The 15,338-nt window shown below is 43.3% G+C and overlaps 1 protein-coding gene across 3 annotated transcripts in view; it reads right to left on the minus strand.

The window, feature by feature from the left end:
* ANO4 (anoctamin 4) overlaps positions 1-15,338 on the minus strand; it is a 257,106-nt gene that overhangs the window by 81,608 nt on the left and 160,160 nt on the right. For all 3 annotated transcript variants that reach the window (XM_075856701.1, XM_075856699.1, XM_075856700.1), the window contains one exon: positions 14,798-14,929. In XM_075856701.1, coding sequence (XP_075712816.1) covers positions 14,798-14,929 — 132 coding nt within the window. The remainder of the gene's footprint in view (positions 1-14,797; positions 14,930-15,338) is intronic.

Genomic DNA, 15,338 nt, shown 5'->3' on the forward strand with positions numbered 1-15,338 from the left:
GGAAAAAAATTGTGATATTAATTTTCTCTGCCTAATTCTAATAAATTCTGCAAAAGACCCGTGGAGTCTAAATGCTCACTATACCCCTAGAAAAATTCCTTAAGGGGTGTTTCCAAAATGGGGTAACTTGGGGGACTTCCGCTGTTTTGGTCCCTCCAGGGCGTTGCAAACACGGCATGGCACCGAAAAACAATCCAAAAAATCAGTGCTCCAAAATCCAAATGGCGCTACTTCCCTTCTGAGCGCTGCCATAGGTCCAATCAGCAGTTTATTACCACATTTGGGGTATTGCCGTAATCAGGAGAAAATCCTTTACAAATGTTGTGGTTCTTTTTTTGCTTTATTCCTTGTAAAAATATACAATTTCTATGCCTTTTCAGAAAAAAAGTTGATTTTCAGTTTCACTGCCTAATTCCACTAAATTCTGCAAAAAACCTGTGTGGTCAAAATGCTAACTATACCCCTAGATAAATTCCTTGATAGGTGTAGTTTCCAAAATGGGGTCACTTTTGGAGGGTTTCCCCTGTTTTGGTCCCTCCAGGGTGTTGCAAATGCGACATGGAACCGAAAACCAATCCAGCAAAATCCGTGCTCCAAAATCCAAATGGCGCTCCTTCCCTTCTGAGCCTTGCTGTGGGTCCAATCAGCAGATTATTACCACATATGGGATATTTACGGAATCGGCAGACATTGCTTTACATATGTTGGGGTGCATTTTCTTTATTATTTCTTGTAGATATTAAAAATTTCTATGTTTTTTCAGAAAAAAAGTAGATTTTCATTTTTACAGACTAATTCTAATAAATTTAGTGAAAAACCTGTGCGGTCAAAATGCTAACTATACATCTAGATAAATTCCTTTAGGGGTGTAGTTTCCAAAATTTAACTTTTGGGGTATTTCCACTGTTTTGGCACCACAAGACCTCTTCAAATCTGACAAGGTGCCTAAAATATATTCTAATGACTTTCTTAATAGACAACTGGGCGTGTTTTTACCTTTTGACCAAGTGGGCGTTGTAAAAAGAAGTGTATGACGCTGACCAATCAGCGTCATACACTTCTCTACATTCATGTACTCAGCACATTGTGATCTTGCAAGATCATGATGTGCTGTCACATACACCCACATTAACTTTACTGAAGTGTCTTGAGAGTGAATAGACATCCCCTCCAGCCAGGACGCGATGTCTATTCACAATCCCGACACTTTGGTAACGTTTGTGTGGGACTTAATGACAGCAAGCATGATCTCGCGAGATCACGCTGTGGATGACAGCACAACGTGATCTCGATGTGCTGTGTGAGTAAGTCACACACAAACGTTACCGAAGTGTCGGGGGTGTGAATAGACCTCGCGTCCTGGCTGAAGGCAATGTCTATTCACTCTCAAGACACTTCAGTAAAGTTAATGTGCGAGTATGTCACAGCGCATCATGATCTTGCGAGATTACGCTTTGCTGAGGACATGAATGAGAGAAGTGTATGATACTGATTGGTCAGCATCACACACTTCTCTTTACAACGCCCACTTGGTCAAAAGGTAAAAACACGCCCAGTGGTCTATTAAGAAAGTCATTAGCATAAATCTAAAATAGGTCATAACTTGGTCAAAATTGATCATTTTTCGAAATAAAAAACACTGTTGTTATCTACATTACAGCGCCGATCACATTATGTAGGAGATAGGGCACTTATAATGTGGTGACAGAGCCTCTTTAAAGTACAATGTGTCACGAGAAAACAGTCTCAGAATCACTTGGATAGGTGAAAGCATTCCAAAGTTATTACCACATAAATTGACACATGTCAGATTTGACAAATGGGGCTGCATCCTGGACATGCCAACTAGTCCATGTCCTTAAGGGGTTAGAGGTATATTTTTATATGGATGTGCTGAAAAAACTTCTTCCTATTTTTATCCATAAAGAAATGGTGTGGCGAGTTTGGTTTGGAGGTATTCAAGCGGCCTTCAAAGAGCCCTGAGCTCATCTCTATCAAACATTTTTGGGATGAATTGGGGGACTCTATAGGGAGTTTTAAGGGTATGTGTAAGAGTCCCATTGGAGACCGTGATAGAGCAACAAAAGATGGTGGATGGCAGAGATCAACATTGTGTTTGAGGTATTTAGACTGAACCCATATGGCAGTAAAGATTGGGTAAGATAAATGTTATACCCTTCCCTCTTCTTTCTCTCTATATCTACCAATATGTTACAACAGAAAATGAGTATTTTGACTAATTTAGTGTTTTTAAAGTTCAAAATGGTGTTTTAAAAGTAAGTCCTAATAAAAGTTAGGTTTTAAGATAGTAAGAATATTCAGTGAAGCTTGTAAAAAATGGCCCATAATATAACAATTACGGAGCATCTTTTCTTAGAACTCTGCAATGTACCGTTCCTCTGTTATTACTCCTAGAAATGTATGAATAAATTGACATCTGGGAGCTACCAGTTGGGGGAAAGGGTGTCCCTACAATATCTGACACTGTCCAATTATTACTGGCAGCCCTGGACTGTGAGCGACACACCCATTTGATAAAGGGAATAGTACCACCCAGTTGTCAGTTTATTCATACATTTCCAAGAGCAATTACAGAGAAATGGCAAAGTGCAGAGTTCTAAGACAAGATTCGCCAGAATTGTTATTTCATGGACAATATAAGTATTTACTAAAACAGACATGTCAAAAGAGCTGACAGGTCCTCTTTAAGTGCAGTTGGAAAGAGAAAATTTTTCGGTGACACTTTAAAGACATCCAGACGTTCATCTACAATAAGGCTAAATATATTTGGCTGTCCACGAGTATTGGAAAATCAAGTCATTACTCTGAGCCAAGCAGCGACTTTGATGTGGCCATAGCAAAACATCCAACAATGTCCCATTTTATTGCTGCTTTTGGGTTCTGTTGTGAAGCCCTTGCCTAAATAAGCAAGATTCCAGAATTATGTCCAATGCAGATATATTCACACCTTTTAAGTGAGTTTTCTGGGTTATGTCCCATTCAAGCACATCTACGTATGCATAGGCTGCATCTTGGCTCCATATGCAAGATTGTTAAATCTACATGTTTATTGTGGGCATGTGTCTGGAAACCAAGTGTAGAAATCTTTTTCTGTTAGGCCATATTTATATGAACGGGTGTCATATCGGCCGTGAAAAATGGCAGGTTGAATCCCTCAACGGAACACAGGCGGTGATGTGAACAGCCTGAGGCAGGTGTCTCAAGCACGCGGCCCGCGGGCCGCATGCGGCCCCTGGGGCTGTCATCTGCGGCCCGCGGGACACAGAGCCGCTAGTATCGGCTCTGCTCCGAGACTCTGGAATTCCCTGACATCGCTGTCCACATATGAACAGCGATGTCTGGGGCTTCCCCAAAGCCGGAGTCCCGAGCGGAGCGCTGGTGTCGGCTCTGCTCCGGGACTCTGTGGAATTTGCTGACATCGCTGTCCACATATGAACAGCGATGTCTGGGGCTTCCCCAGAGCCGGAGTCCCGAGCAGAGCGCTGGTGTCGGCTCTGCTCCGGGACTCTGTGGAATTCGCTGACATCGCTGTCCACATATGAACAGCGATGTCTGGGGCTTCCCCAGAGCCGGAGTCCCGGGCAGAGCGCAAGTACAGGCTCTGCTCCGGGACTCTGTGGAATTCCCTGACATCGCTGTCCATATATGGACAGTGTGTCAGGGTCTTGCCCAGAGCGGAGCAGAGCGCTGGTGTCGGCTCTGCTCCTGGACTCTGTTGAATTCCCTGACATCGCTGTCCACATATGAACAGCGATGTCTGGGGCTTCCCCAGAGCCGGAGTCCCGAGCAGAGCGCTGGTGTCGGCTCTGCTCCGGGACTCTGTGGAATTCCCTGACATCGCTGTCCACATATGAACAGCGATGTCTGGGGCTTCCCCAGAGCCAGAATCCCGGGCAGAGCGCTAGTACAGGCTCTGCTCCGGGATTCTGTGGAATTCCCTGAAATCGCTGCCCATATATGGACAGTGTGTCAGGGTCTTCCCCAGAGCGGAGTCCCGGGCAGAGCGCTATTATCGGCTCTGCTCCGGGACTCTGGGGAAGCCTCTGACATCGCTGTCCGTACATCGACAATGATGTCAGGGGCTTCCCCAGAGCAGGAGTCCCAGTGATGTCAGGAGCACAGCTGGAGTCCCAAGAAGAGCCTACTAGCGCTCTGCCTGGGACTCCAGCTCTGGGCAAGCCCCTAACATCACTGGGGCAGCCTCTACAGAGGGCACTGGGGCAGCCTCTACAGAGGGCACTGGGGCAGCCTCTACAGAGGGCACTGGGGCAGCCTCTACAGAGGGCACTGTGGCAGCCTCTACAGAGGGCACTGTGGCAGCCTCTACAGAGGGCACTGTGGCGTTATCTGCAAGTGGGTGTGTGACAGTATCTGAAGAGGACACTGGCATTATCTAGGGGTGTGTTGCATTATCTACAGAGGGCACTGTGGCCTTATCTACAGAGGGCACTGGGGCAGCCTCTACAGAGGGCACTGGGGCAGCCTCTACAGAGGGCATTGGGGCAGCCTCTACAGAGGGCACTTTGGCAGCCTCTACAGAGGGCACTGTGGCAGCCTCTACAGAGGGCACTGTGGCGCTATCTACAAGTGGGTGTGTGACAGTATCTGAAGAGGACACTGCCATTATCTAGGGGTGTGTTGCATTATCTACAGAGGGCACTGTGGCCTTATCTACAGAGGGCACTGTGGCCTTATCTACAGAGGGCACTGTGGCCTTATCTACAGAGGGCACTGTGGCCTTATCTACAGAGGGCACTGTGGCCTTATCTACAGAGGGCACTGTGGCCTTATCTACAGAGTTTTTTTACTGCCTGAAGATAGAACGATTAAAAATTAATTTATTATATTGTTTCATTAAAATGAGCCATCTTAGCCCTAAATACAATGTGAACAGGCTCAGATAAGGTGGTCAGTAATGAGGAGAGGTGTGCTGATGTGATAGTATAGTTGCACACACCAAAGACCTCCTCACCCCTAACGATATATTCTACTGGCACACCTCACTGACTGACAGACAATCCAACGCGTTTCAGTGCCACATACATGAGTGACACATCATCAGGGATTATCAATCCTTTTCGATAAAGTATGTTATTTCACTGTTAATTTCAGCCGGTTGGTGCCTGGCCCAAGCCACGTCAGCACAGTGGGTGGGCCTAGGCCTGTCAAATAGACCGGAACTTCGCCGGCGCGTGTGCGGCCAGTGCATTAGTGTCGTACACGCGCCGGGAGGTATAACAAGCACACAATTGTGCTAACCGGCTGAAATGGCTCATTTTAATGAAACAATATAATAAATTAATTTTTAATCGTTCTATCTTCAGGCAGTAAAAATTGTTAATTTACGGAACGAAATACTCTATCAGTGTACCTATTCAATAATATTATAATATAATTTAGGATTGGAGATGGCAGGATTTCTCACCGGTGATTTAAATACAGATAAGTGGATGCATGATGCAAAGGAGGTCTTCTCTGAAAATGAGATTGTACTTCCTACTCAGACCGAACCGATAAAAACACAGGGACATATACAGAAACACCGAAAAAGGCCATACTTACAAATGGACACAGCCAGGCCAGAAATGCTGATGAAAGGGCGAGCAGGTGCTTTAAATAATAATAGCCACTCCCACTAGTCTTGAGGGGAGTGGTGTGTGGTGCATGGGATGTGTAGTAAGAAATAATAAATGAATAGTGTGTGTGCAAGTGTAATACTATAAGTGAAATATAGGGGGCAGTAATAAATTAATTCCCTAAATAGAAATAAATGGATAATGGGGTGCAAGTGAGTGAAACATGGAGGGATAGTGTGTACGTCATGAGGCACAACGTGTATAGCCAGGTAGAAGCCTATTTGTGACGCCTTGATAATTCATAGAGCGGGCTACCCTGCTTGCTATGCCAAACAACAACACACCATGCTCTCCCAGCATCAAAGACCCGGCTGTGTCCAAGAGAAGCGAATATACATAATAATGAAAAATACCTGGGGTATTGGTAATCATTTTGGCCAAAAGGACGCAAGCTCGCAATCCACGACAAGGATCCCCAGACTTGCGAGTCCCTAACTCCTAAACTGGAACAGAACGTTCCTGATGCACAAACAGAACCGATAAAAACACAGGGACATATACAGAAACACAGAAAAAGGCCATACTTACAAATGGACACAGCCAGGCCAGAAATGCTGATGAAAGGGCGAGCAGGTGCTTTAAATAATAATAGCCACTCCCACTAGTCTTGAGGGGAGTGGTGTGTGGTGCATGGGATGTGTAGTAAGAAATAATAAATGAATAGTGTGTGTGCAAGTGTAATACTATAAGTGAAATATAGGGGGCAGTAATAAATTAAGTGCCTCAATAGAAATAAATGGATAATGGGGTGCAAGTGAGTGAAACATGGAGGGATAGTGTGTACGTCATGAGGCACAACGTGTATAGCCAGGTAGAAGCCTATTTGTGACGCCTTGATAATTCATAGAGCGGGCTACCCTGCTTGCTATGCCAAACAACAACACACCTACTCAGACCTTAAACATCAATGCATCATTTCGCCAATTGACCAAAATCTACAAAGACCATATAAGATCCTGGTGGGAGATTCAGACTTTGGAAACCTATAGCAGAAATAAGATTGTCCCCAGAGGTTTACGGATCTCTCTGACTCCAGCAGCTAGAATTAGATCCCCAGAGTTGCTTAAAAAATGGGAAACAGAGTCTATTGAGTCGTCATTAAGATTCATGGGTCTGTTATTGGAAGAGGAAAGAAATTGCCTAATTAAAAGTACCCAACAGCTCAAAGAAGCAATAACATCAGCACAAAAATTCTCCTCTAACTCAGAGTATGAGAGGAAAGAAACTGTCCTACAACAAGCAGTGGAAAAGTTCACGAGCCATATAAAAGAGAGAAAACACTACCAATTTGTTCGTGATACGCTTGATTTTAAAGAGGGAAGAATCTTTGATTATAGCACAAAATCTAATGTGACTCTCGAACCTGAAACTGACATTTCATCGTCAGAGCAGGAATACTCTGACTCTGAGCAGGGGAGAATTCAGTTTAGGCGACAACGGGGAGGGATGGACCAGAGTCGTTATCCCACCCGTGCTAATCTGAGGGGAAGAGGGAGAGGTAAAGGACAAAGTCGTGGAGGTGGTTTTTTAGCCAAAAGCCATCTCATCTCGGACTATCTCTTGAGGGACAGAAGGGATATATAGGCTGTAGGTCCAGATCTGAGGAGGATGAGTCCCAGGTCATTAATTTATCCTCCCGAGTGCTTAATAGTGAGGAAATTGGTATCCTCAGAAGGGGTCTGTCATTCGTCCCTACAAATAAATTCAACTTATTCACTAGGGTCAAGGATCTAAACCTATTTGCTCGAAAATTAAAATGGAAACATTTTTTTAAGACACACGATCGACGTAAATGTCTCGATTTGGGCATAGTGGAGGATGACCTGCCAGACCTCAGATTATTGGAGGGACTATGGGAGGAAGGTCAAAGAGAAATTGGTGAAGGTCCATTTACAGATCTGAGGGCGCCTTCTACCAAATTTGCACCTTTAAATGATAATACACCCATAGATGTCTTTGTAAAGGTTGTTGAAGACCAGCTCAAGTCACTCGATGACTTGAAGATTGGTCATTTTAATACAACCAAGGAGGAGATGGCTGGTCTGCGATCTCTTGAATCTGATGACACGATTGTCATAAAGCAGTCCGATAAAGGCGGCAATATCGTGGTTATGGATCGCAGCCACTACAAGAGAATGTGTCTTCATATTTTGCATGACCAACAGTGCTATAGGGTTTTGGAGTCTGACCCCACTAGGATTTTCAAGAGTCAGCTTAAGGACATTCTTGACCCAGCTAAAATTCTCAATTTGATCAGTGAGAAAGAATTCAAATTCATGTTAATGGAATTTCCGCAGGTGGCAACATTTTACAGTTTACCCAAAGTCCACAAGGGGACGACCCCCCTTAATGGTCGCCCAATTGTATCTGGGATAGATAGTTTGACGCAAAATGCAAGTGTATATTTGGATCAGATATTGAGACCCTTTGTGTTATCATTACCCTCATATGTGAGGGATACTATGGATGCCCTGAGGAAATTGGAGGGCATCCGTCTTGATCAGGATGTGTTTCTTGCTTCACTGGATGTTGAGGCATTGTACAGCTCGATTCCTCATGAACTCGGATGTTGTGCCATCCAATATTTTTTGAGAGGAAAAGGTACACACTTTAAGGCCCACAATGAATTTGTGATTTCATTATTGAGATTCATATTGGAGCACAATTTCTTTTTATTTGATCAGAAGATCTACCACCAACTCAAAGGGGTGGCTATGGGGAGTCCTTGTGCTCCCACATATGCCAACCTATTTTTGGGTTGGTGGGAAAAAGAATGTGTCTTCACTGAACTAATGGAAAAATGGACCTCTTGTATCCTTCTATGGATTCGTTTTATAGACGATATTCTGATATTGTGGAAGGGAACTAAGGCTGAGTTCGTTGAGTTTGTGGGGATTCTCAATGTGAATAATTTAGGCCTTTTTTTCACGCATGAGATAAATGAGAATAAGATCACATTCCTTGATGTGTTGATCCAAAAGACACCTTCAGGAGCTATACAGACCAACATGTATAGAAAATCTACTGCTACAAACAGTCTCCTGAGATGGGAAAGTTGTCGCCCCTTAAACCTGAGACGCGGTATTCCAAAGGGCCAATATCTGAGGGTACGCCGCAATTGTTCAACTATATCCGACTATAAGATCTCGGCACACGAACTAGAAAATAGGTTTCGGTGTCGTGGATATCCGAGACAGGTACTAAAAGAGGCTTATCAGAATGCCCTAGGCAGAAATCGGGATGATTTACTCAACCCTAAACCAAAGAAAGTGGAGGAGGAAACAGCTAGAGTTATCGGCACTTTTGATTCGGCCAGTGTTGAGGTTCGGTGCATTTTACAACGATATTGGGGCATTTTGCAAGCGGATCCTGACATTGGTGACCTTGTGGGAAAATCCCCTTTAATAACTTATAGACGTGGACGTAATGTGAAAGATCGGCTAGTGCATAGCCATTTGAATACTCAGGAGCCAGTCGGTACATGGCTTAATCAGAGTTTAAAGGGTAGCTACAGATGCGGGTCCTGTAAGGCCTGTGCGTCAGTACTATGTAGCAGTGAATTCACTAGTACCATCACAGGGAAGAGCTTTGAAAACAGGTCCTACATGAATTGCAAAACAAGGGGGTTGGTCTATTTGATCACCTGTGATTGTAAAATGCAATATGTAGGGAAAACAATAAGGGAATTCAGAAGGAGGATTAGGGAGCATATTGGTGACGTTAGGCGACAAGAGGATACCTCGGTGTCCCGTCATGTCTGGGAGCGTCATAAAGGTGACCCCTCGTGCCTCAAATTTCAAGGGGTGGAATGTATTAGACAGACACTGAGAGGCGGTGATCTAGATAGGAGGATCATGCAAAAAGAAGCGCAATGGATCCACCGCCTACAGACTATCTGTCCCCAAGGCCTCAACGAGCAGATCTCATATGCGTGTTTCCTGTAAACAAATTTCTACATGTTTAAGACAAATTCCCTTGTATGGGTGTTTTATGTTTATCTGCTTTTTCTGGCACTAAGCTAAATGCTCAAAGGTGTTTTTGGGTAATCAATGGAGTCATGTGTTTCTTTGTTGGACGGTTCTCTTCTCGTTTTGTTGCACGGTGTTATTCGTTGCAGGGGCTTTGCATTTGCTTTCCGGTTCCCAGTGTTGCCTGGGACTTTGATAGTATTCTGGTCAAGCCCTAATGATGACTGGTTGATAGGATCGGCAATGTATGAGCATAGTGCGGGTCGGTGCCTGATACTTAATGTCTCGGGCATTTGTAGTTCCTACACTTTGTGTCTTTTGCGTTGGTCCAGATGTTCCCGGTGATTCCAGTGTGTAGTAACATAAAGTACTGGGATCGTAGGGATCATGTATCGTTAGCAAATTTAGATATTTACTATCTGATGATGTCTGTGATACATTTGGTGTTTTTGTTTGTTTGTTTTTCTGCTGAGAGATATGTGCACCGCGGTATTGGATCCTTTGTGAGATTTCGTCCGCCTTTTGATCTCCATGGTAACATAGGACGCTTTGCGTCCTTAACTAAGCTGATTGGTGGCCAGAAAGGAGGCTCGGCACTCAGCCTGCAACGTCATTTTTTGGACGTGGTTACTGCGGGTTGGTGCCTGGCCCAAGCCACGTCAGCACAGTGGGTGGGCCTAGGCCTGTCAAATAGACCGGAACTTCGCCGGCGCGTGTGCGGCCAGTGCATTAGTGTCGTACACGCGCCGGGAGGTATAACAAGCACACAATTGTGCTAACCGGCTGAAATTAACAGTGAAATAACATACTTTATCGAAAAGGATTGATAATCCCTGATGATGTGTCACTCATGTATGTGGCACTGAAACGCGTTGGATTGTCTGTCAGTCAGTGAGGTGTGCCAGTAGAATATATCGTTAGGGGTGAGGAGGTGTTTGGTGTGTGCAACTATACTATCACATCAGCACACCTCTCCTCATTACTGACCACCTTATCTGAGCCTGTTCACATTGTATTTAGGGCTAAGATGGCTCATTTTAATGAAACAATATAATAAATTAATTTTTAATCGTTCTATCTTCAGGCAGTAAAAATTGTTAATTTACGGAACGAAATACTCTATCAGTGTACCTATTCAATAAACTTATCTACAGAGGGCACTGTGGCCTTATCTAGGGGTGTGTTGCATTATCCACAGAGGGCACTGCGGCAGCATCCACAGAGGGCACTGCGGCACTATCTAAAAAGGGGCTGCCCAATCTTGACATGTGTGCTAACTGAGCAGCCGGACTGCATTTAACGACACTTAAACTGGAAAGCTGGATTGTTGAAATAAGCACGTTTAGAAATATCTCAAATTTTAAACCTAGCGCTATTATTCTAGTAATATAGTGTTATAGTAGTTCAAATAACTAATTGATTAACAATAATTTTGTATTGTATCAAATTTGAAAGTAATGCGGCCCGTCAACTTCCCATTTTTTCTATATGCGGCCCACTTACCCGGCCGAGTTTGAGACCCCTGGCCTAAGGCTACATTCAGATGACAAGGAAAAATGGCCGTACGATGGCCGTTTTTGTAACGGCTGTCACACGGTAGTTTTCAGAACAATAGAGTTCTATGGGTGTATTCACACGGCCGTTTTTTTAACGGCCAGTGAAAACTGGCTGTCAAAAAATAGGTCATGTCCTATTTTTCTATTTTTGGCCGTCTTGATGGCCCCACGGCTCCCATAGAAATCAATGATCAGATTTTACCGGCCGTTTTTTAGGAATCAATCCTTGTAATGGCCGGTAAAAACTGATCCTGGCCAAGGATTCCCCGCACACAGCGCTACTTTGAGCGCTGAGTCCAGGAAAGCCCTTGACATTACTGGCCACATATGGACAGTGATGTTGGGCTTTCAACTGTGGAGTCTCCGGCCAGAGCATTGCGCGATCTCTGGACGGCGACTCCTGTCTTCCTCTGACCCTCCTGTAGATAGCACCCCCTGTAGATAGCGCCCCCCCAGATAGCACCGCTGTAGCTCCTTGTAGGAGTGGAATCCCCGGCCGACGCTCTGGCCCGGGGATTCCGCTACTGCAGAAGCCCGTGGTGTTACTGTCCATATATGGACAGTGACATCAGTGGCTACCTCTGGAATCCCCTGCCAGAGCCGAATCCCATACCGACGCTCTGGCCAAGGGATTCCGCTACTGGAGAAGCCCCTGGCGTCACTGTCCATATATGGACAGAGACATCAGGGGCTCCACCTAGGAGTGACATCCCCGCAAGAAGGATTCCGCTCCTACAGGGAGCTACAGTGGTGCTATCTACAGCGGGGAGGTGCCATTTACGGGGGGGGGGGGGTGCTATCTGTGGGGGCGCCGCTATCTACAGGGAGTGCTATCTACATGTACGGGTGTTATCTACAGGGGGAGATTACATTTACAGGGGGCGTGCTTTCTACAATGGGGTGCTATCTACAGTGAGGGGTGGTGCTAGCTACAGTGAGGGGGGTGCTATCTACAGTGGGGGTGGTGATATCTACAGTGGGGGTGGTGCTATCTACAGGGGGGTTGGTGCAATCTACAGGGGTGTGGTGTAATCTACAGGGGAGTGTTGCTATCTACATGGGCACTGTGGCACTATATGGGGTGTGACACTGTAGGGGACCCTGTTGTACTATCTACGTGGGTACTGTGGCACTATGAGGGCACTGGCACTTTATATGTGGGCACTGTGGCACTATGTGCAGTGGGCACTGTGGCATTATGTGAGCAGTATCTACATTGGGCACGGTGGCACTATCTACAGGGTCATTGCAGCACTATCTACATGGGAACTGTGGTGTTTTCAGGGGGTTTGGACAATAAAACCAATAAATTAAATCCATCAGGTTTTTTTTTAACAGCCATGAAAAACGGATGGCAAACGGATGACAAATTGTCATTAAAAACAGACAGACGGACTGGAAATGGAGACAGACTGATGCAAAATGGCCATGAAAAACTAACAGTTGATCAGTTTTTAATGGCCATTTTTTTCTCTGTCGTGTGAATGTAGCCCTTATTGTTACCAAAAAATGTAGGGCACTCAAACACTACAACAGTGGTTTATTGCTCATTACATTTACACAGAACGTACATTTGTTTTTTAATCAACAATGACAGTTGTGGAAAATAATGTTACTAATGCAACTCATTTGAATCTCATTTTCCAATAGACACAGCATAGACAATTTTTCTATAAGTATTTCATATTTATATTTGTATTTTTACTGTATTTGATTTGCTTAGGAACTGTAGGAAGAAAGTATGATACAAAGAAGGTATAATTATATACCTTATTTTACATAAGTCCACAGTATGTGCATAGGATTCATCTAACAAGCGCCAGTAAACCAGGACATGTCATTCCTCATCATTTCTGATTTTCCATTGCTATTTTGGTAATTGCTAAATAACTTATTATTTGCAATGCAGTATACAAACAACCATTCGGCTCATTATCTTGCTTTATACCAATGTGTTCTGACAAAGTAAATGAATATGAAAGCAATATAATGAAACAAAAAGCAGATATACATTTACTACCCATTATTTGCTGTAGCTCTCAAGCATTACAAAATGTAAGTAGAGCAGAAATGTCTATTATACAGTAACATCACACAGAATTCCCTATGTTGTCTTTAGGTGTCACCTTATGTGACCCAGGTACGGTTAAAGGCTATGTAAACCTTTGAAAGGCAAACATTTTTTTTTTTTAATAAAAAGGGGTATCAGTGTGTTGTGTAACTTTGTAAATATTTTATTAAAAATTAGCTTTACTTTTTTAGATACAGCTGTACTGTATTCTCTATACAAAGCATCTGTATCTAGTGCTATTGACTAAATCCGTCATTCCCGCGTACCTGACGGGTTCAGTGAAAGCGGGTCCTGCCTTTGTTTGACACGCAGGATCCACCTGTAAACTATCACATCTAAGTTATGAACTTAGATGTGATAGTTTAGAGGTGGTCAAAGACACGCAGGACCCGACGACACCAAACCTGTCAGGTCCGCGGGACTGACGGATTCAGTGAATAGTGCAAGATACAGCTGCTCTGTATATAGAATACAGAGCAGCTGTATCTAAAAAAGTAAAACTAATTTTAAAGAAAAGTCCTTAAAAAGTTACACAAAACACACTTATACACCTTTTTATTAAAAAATGTTTTGTCTTTCAAAGGTTTACTAAGGCTTTAACTAACTTGCTTTGTTTAGGAACTGTAGAGCATGCTGAGCGAAAGGACATCATGAAAGGCAAGATTCATGGATTGAAAAATAGAAAAAAAAAAGTCAGTTCTTACTCTGCAATCCAACATTTCAGCGTGATTCTTATTATTCTCAGACTTACCAAACTTCCATTACAAAAGGCCAACATGGAAGCTCTGGGGAATTGAAATGATCTTGACTGCTGTGCTATATTGTGGGGCTGCTCCAGCTTCAAACAGGAGTGGTTCTATTGTTAACAGTAGGATCTGTTAATGCAATTCCTCATGGCTGTTTATGCACTTCTCTATTACTTTATACAAAGTCCATACAAACCAGTGATAGACAAGCAAATGTATACACTTGAACACCATGTTACATATATATTTTTAATCTACATAAAAGTTTAGTCATTTGGTAAATATATTGTAATACTTACAGTAACTTCTACTGGTTCTGAGTTAAAACCTGTATTATAGCCCAGAGCTGCATTCCCATTTCTGCAGGCTTCAGAGCTGAAAACTCCCAGCATTCCTTGCTGGTTCAATATATGCACAGCTTGCATTCTGTGAAGTGCAGTCTTTACACCAGGTTCTGTACAGTAATCTGAAAAACAAACTACCCACTACATTGTAGGAGCTCAGCTAAGCTGTTGGGTATGTCTGACAAGTGTGTCAGTGAGGTGGAAAAATTATAATCCCCACCAATGAGAGAATCCTGCTTTCAGTCCCTGTTCTCAGTGAAGAGATGGCTGCCACTGCACAGTCATTCTCCACTGTAATGAATGCGGAAACAGAAGGTTTTAAGCGTCTCACAGCTAATTGACATGCTGTGAGAGTGTATTAGCAGAAAAATTTATCATATAGGCAATATTATCAAGTGTTACATTACCAATCATTGTGTCCTCTAAAATCCGTTCCATTTATTGACCCTACTTACTGGTGAATTCTTTGCTGGCTGAAGGGAGCAGTGTAACAGTCATTCTCTTCCAAGTCGGGTATAGTCTCCTTGTCCAGTCTCATAGGTTTTTTAGGTAACCATCCACGAAACCTGCTTAGCTGCTTCTCCATTCTACAAATAATGTCAATAATATTAAAATGACTAAAAAGTTGCATTATTTTCAGGAAAACATTACTTATTATTTCCTTACATTCTAAAGAATTGACTTATAAATATTTATTTCTAAATACAATGATACATATACTTAAAGGCTATATACACCTTTGACATTATATATATATATATATATATATATATATATATATATATATATATATATAAAAATGTACATCAGTGTGTTTTGTGCAACTTTCTATGTTCTTTTTATTAAAAATTATTTTTACTTTTTGAGATACAGCTGCTTTGTATCCTGCATACAGAGCAGCTGTATCTAGCGCTGAGACCTGAATTTGTCAGGTTCGCGGGACTGACGGGTTCAGTGTCGGCAGGTCCTGCATATCTCTGACACGCAGGATCCACC

This window comes from Rhinoderma darwinii, chromosome 3 (assembly GCF_050947455.1).
Source record: "Rhinoderma darwinii isolate aRhiDar2 chromosome 3, aRhiDar2.hap1, whole genome shotgun sequence".
Lineage (NCBI taxonomy): Eukaryota > Metazoa > Chordata > Amphibia > Anura > Rhinodermatidae > Rhinoderma > Rhinoderma darwinii.